Consider the following 2891-nt stretch of genomic DNA (forward strand, 5'->3'; position numbering starts at 1 on the left):
ATGAGCTTTCACAATATCAGTCATGGCACAGAATTTCTTCTTCTTGGGTTTCCGGAAGTTCCTGACCTCCAGAAGTCTCTCTTTGTTGTGTTCTTACTTATATATCTACTCACAGTTTTTGCAAACCTTGCCATCATCATAGTCATCTGCTTCAGCCATGAGCTGCACAATCCCATGTACTTCTTTATCAGCAACCTGTCCTTTCTGGATATATCTTACTCTTCTGTCACTCAACCTCAGCTTCTTTCCATCCTCGTAACCGGTCCAAGAGTGATCTCCTTTGCGGCATGCATCACACAACTGTATATTTTTATGTCCTTGGCTTGCACTGAATTTGTCTCTTTGACGGCTATGTCTTATGACAGATATGTGGCCATCTGCAAGCCATTGCATTATTCGGTTTTGATGAACAAAAATATTTGTTCTATTTTGGCAACAACTTCTTGGGTGGTCGGCTTCTTGGACCCATTAGCGCACACGTTGGTCATATCGAAGCTACCTTTTTGTAAAGAACATGTCATTGACCATTTTTATTGCGATTTGTCCATGTTATTAAATTTATCTTGTGCTGATAAGTTTTACATTGAGATTATGACTTATATTGTTGGCTCTGTGGTTGCTCTGCCGGCTTTTTCACTTACGTTGATCTCATACATTTTTATCATATCCAATATCCTGAAAATTGCTTCTTCAGCTGGAAGACACAAGGCCTTCTCCACGTGTGCATCACACTTAATGGTTGTGATTCTATTTTATGGCTCTGTACTAGCTATGCACATGAGACCTTCATCCCAGTATTTACTTTCTCAAGACAAACCCCTGTCTGTGTTATACACCGCCATCATCCCTATGCTAAACCCTCTCATTTATAGCCTGAGAAACAAAGATGTTAAGAAAGCTTTTTTAAAACTAACAAGTAACAGAAAATATATGTAAGTAACAATCGGGAAAGGACTTTAATGCAGGTCATTTAGAGATTGTTCAAATCATTTTTTTCATCTACTGTACTCTGAGGCCCCATACACATCTGCATTCGGGTTTTCGTTTGGGGACCCCCGAACGGAAACCTATATGCATTAAAAAGTGGTTACCTGGGAAATCTGCGGATTCCATAGACAATAATGGGATCTGTGTGGTTTCCGCACGAAAATTCCTGCAAACAGCACTTTTCTCTCATGCACGATTCGTGCAGAAACAGAGTGAAAACCACACGGATCCCATTATAGTCTATGGGGTCCGCGTGTTTTCCTTAGGTAACCCCTTTTTAATGCATATAGGTTTCTGTTCGGAGGTCCCCAAGTGGACTCCCCAAATTGAAACCCGAATGCAAATGTAAATGTGGCCTGAGAAAGCTCCTGATGCCCATAAGTTTGTGATTTTGACCTCTTTCTGGCTGGTATACTGTACATCGGTATACCACAAAAAGAGAAATCTAGTTAAAAAAAAGTTTCCACATTTCAAAAGCCATCAACATATTAGGGCTTGTTTTTTGCAAGGCAAGTTGTATTTTTAGATGTCAACATTGTGTACAGGTTTGTTTTTTTTTAGCATGTATTTGAAATTTTGGGGTAATTGCATTTTAATAACTGATAGTCCTGCAAATGTTTAGGTTATGACAGTCACAGTTCTGTAAAAATCATCAGAAAAATCTGTAAATCGCTAGAATTATGGTAAAACCAAGTTAATATTTATTATTATTACTACTATTAATTAGAGATGAGCGAGTAGTATTCGATCGAGTAGGTATTCGATCGAATACTATGGTATTCGAAATACTCATACTCGATCGAGTACCACTCGCTATTCGAATGGAAAAGTTTGATGCAGAACCAGCATTGATTGGCCGAATGCTATACAGTCAGCCAATCAACGCTGGTTCTTCTCCTACCTTTAGAAGTCTTCTCCGTGCAGCTTCCCCACGGCGTCTTCCGGCTGTTCATTCACTCTGCCAGGCATTGGGCCTGGGCAGAGCCGACTGCGCATGCCCGCACTACATTTTCTTGTAGTGCGGGCATGCGCAGTCGGCTCTGCCCAGGCCCGATGCCTGGCAGAGTGAATGAAGAGCCAGAAGATGCCGCGGGGACGCTGCACGGAGAAGACTTCTCGGAGGATCCAGCCAGACCCTCACTCGTGGACTTGGTAAGTATAATTTGATCGAACGTTGCCTACCCCTGAAACGAGCATTTTCCCCCCATAGACTATAATAGGGTTCAATATTCGAGTATCTCTACTATTAATGTTCTTTTTACTACTGTATGTTTGTGAAATAAAACCAGTATAAGGATACGATCCCATGTAGCAAGCTTTTTTTTTTTTTTTTTTTTTTTTTAATTAATAGAATTAAAATTAAATGAAGAACAATACACAAAAAAACACATTTTAATAATACAAAAGTCTCATACAGCGATAAAGACAAAAAAAAGTTGTGTCTACAAATACTGAGACGGAAAAATCTCAAAATGACCAGGTCCTTAAAGGGGTTGGCCACTATCAGATCAATATTGAGAGACAAATGTTATGGTTTATATTATAAAAAGTTGCACAATATTCCAATATACTTTCTGTATCCATTCCTCACGGTTTTCTAGATTTCTGCATGTTATCAATCATTCTGTTACTTCTAGTGGATAAAAGCCAAGGTCATGTGATGAGTACACAGATGCCGCTCGTTATAGTCACAGCACAATAATCAGACACCTGCGTGGTAATCACATGACCATGAACCGTAATTCACATGACCGTGGTCAGAGTTTTATCCACTAGAAGTAACAGAATGAATGACAGCAAGCCGAAATCTAGAAAACCGTGAGGAATTGATACAGAAAGTATATTGGAAAATTGTATATCTTTTTATTATACAAACAATAACATTTGTCTCTTAATATTGCTCT

General features: G+C 39.3%; 1 protein-coding gene across 1 annotated transcript; it reads left to right on the forward strand.

The window, feature by feature from the left end:
- LOC142214532 (olfactory receptor 5AR1-like) lies at positions 1–936 on the forward strand. Its single transcript, XM_075283482.1, has one exon. The coding sequence runs from the start codon at positions 1–3 to the stop codon at positions 934–936; it is 936 nt and encodes a 311-aa protein (XP_075139583.1).
- The last annotated feature ends 1955 nt before the right edge of the window (positions 937–2891 follow it).

This window comes from Leptodactylus fuscus, chromosome 7 (assembly GCF_031893055.1).
Source record: "Leptodactylus fuscus isolate aLepFus1 chromosome 7, aLepFus1.hap2, whole genome shotgun sequence".
Classification (NCBI taxonomy): Eukaryota; Metazoa; Chordata; class Amphibia; order Anura; family Leptodactylidae; genus Leptodactylus; species Leptodactylus fuscus.

Excerpts from the sequence above, each read along its gene's own strand:
- LOC142214532 (XM_075283482.1), top strand. The coding sequence starts at position 1 with ATGAGCTTTCACAATATCAGTCATGGCACAGAATTTCTTCTTCTTGGG.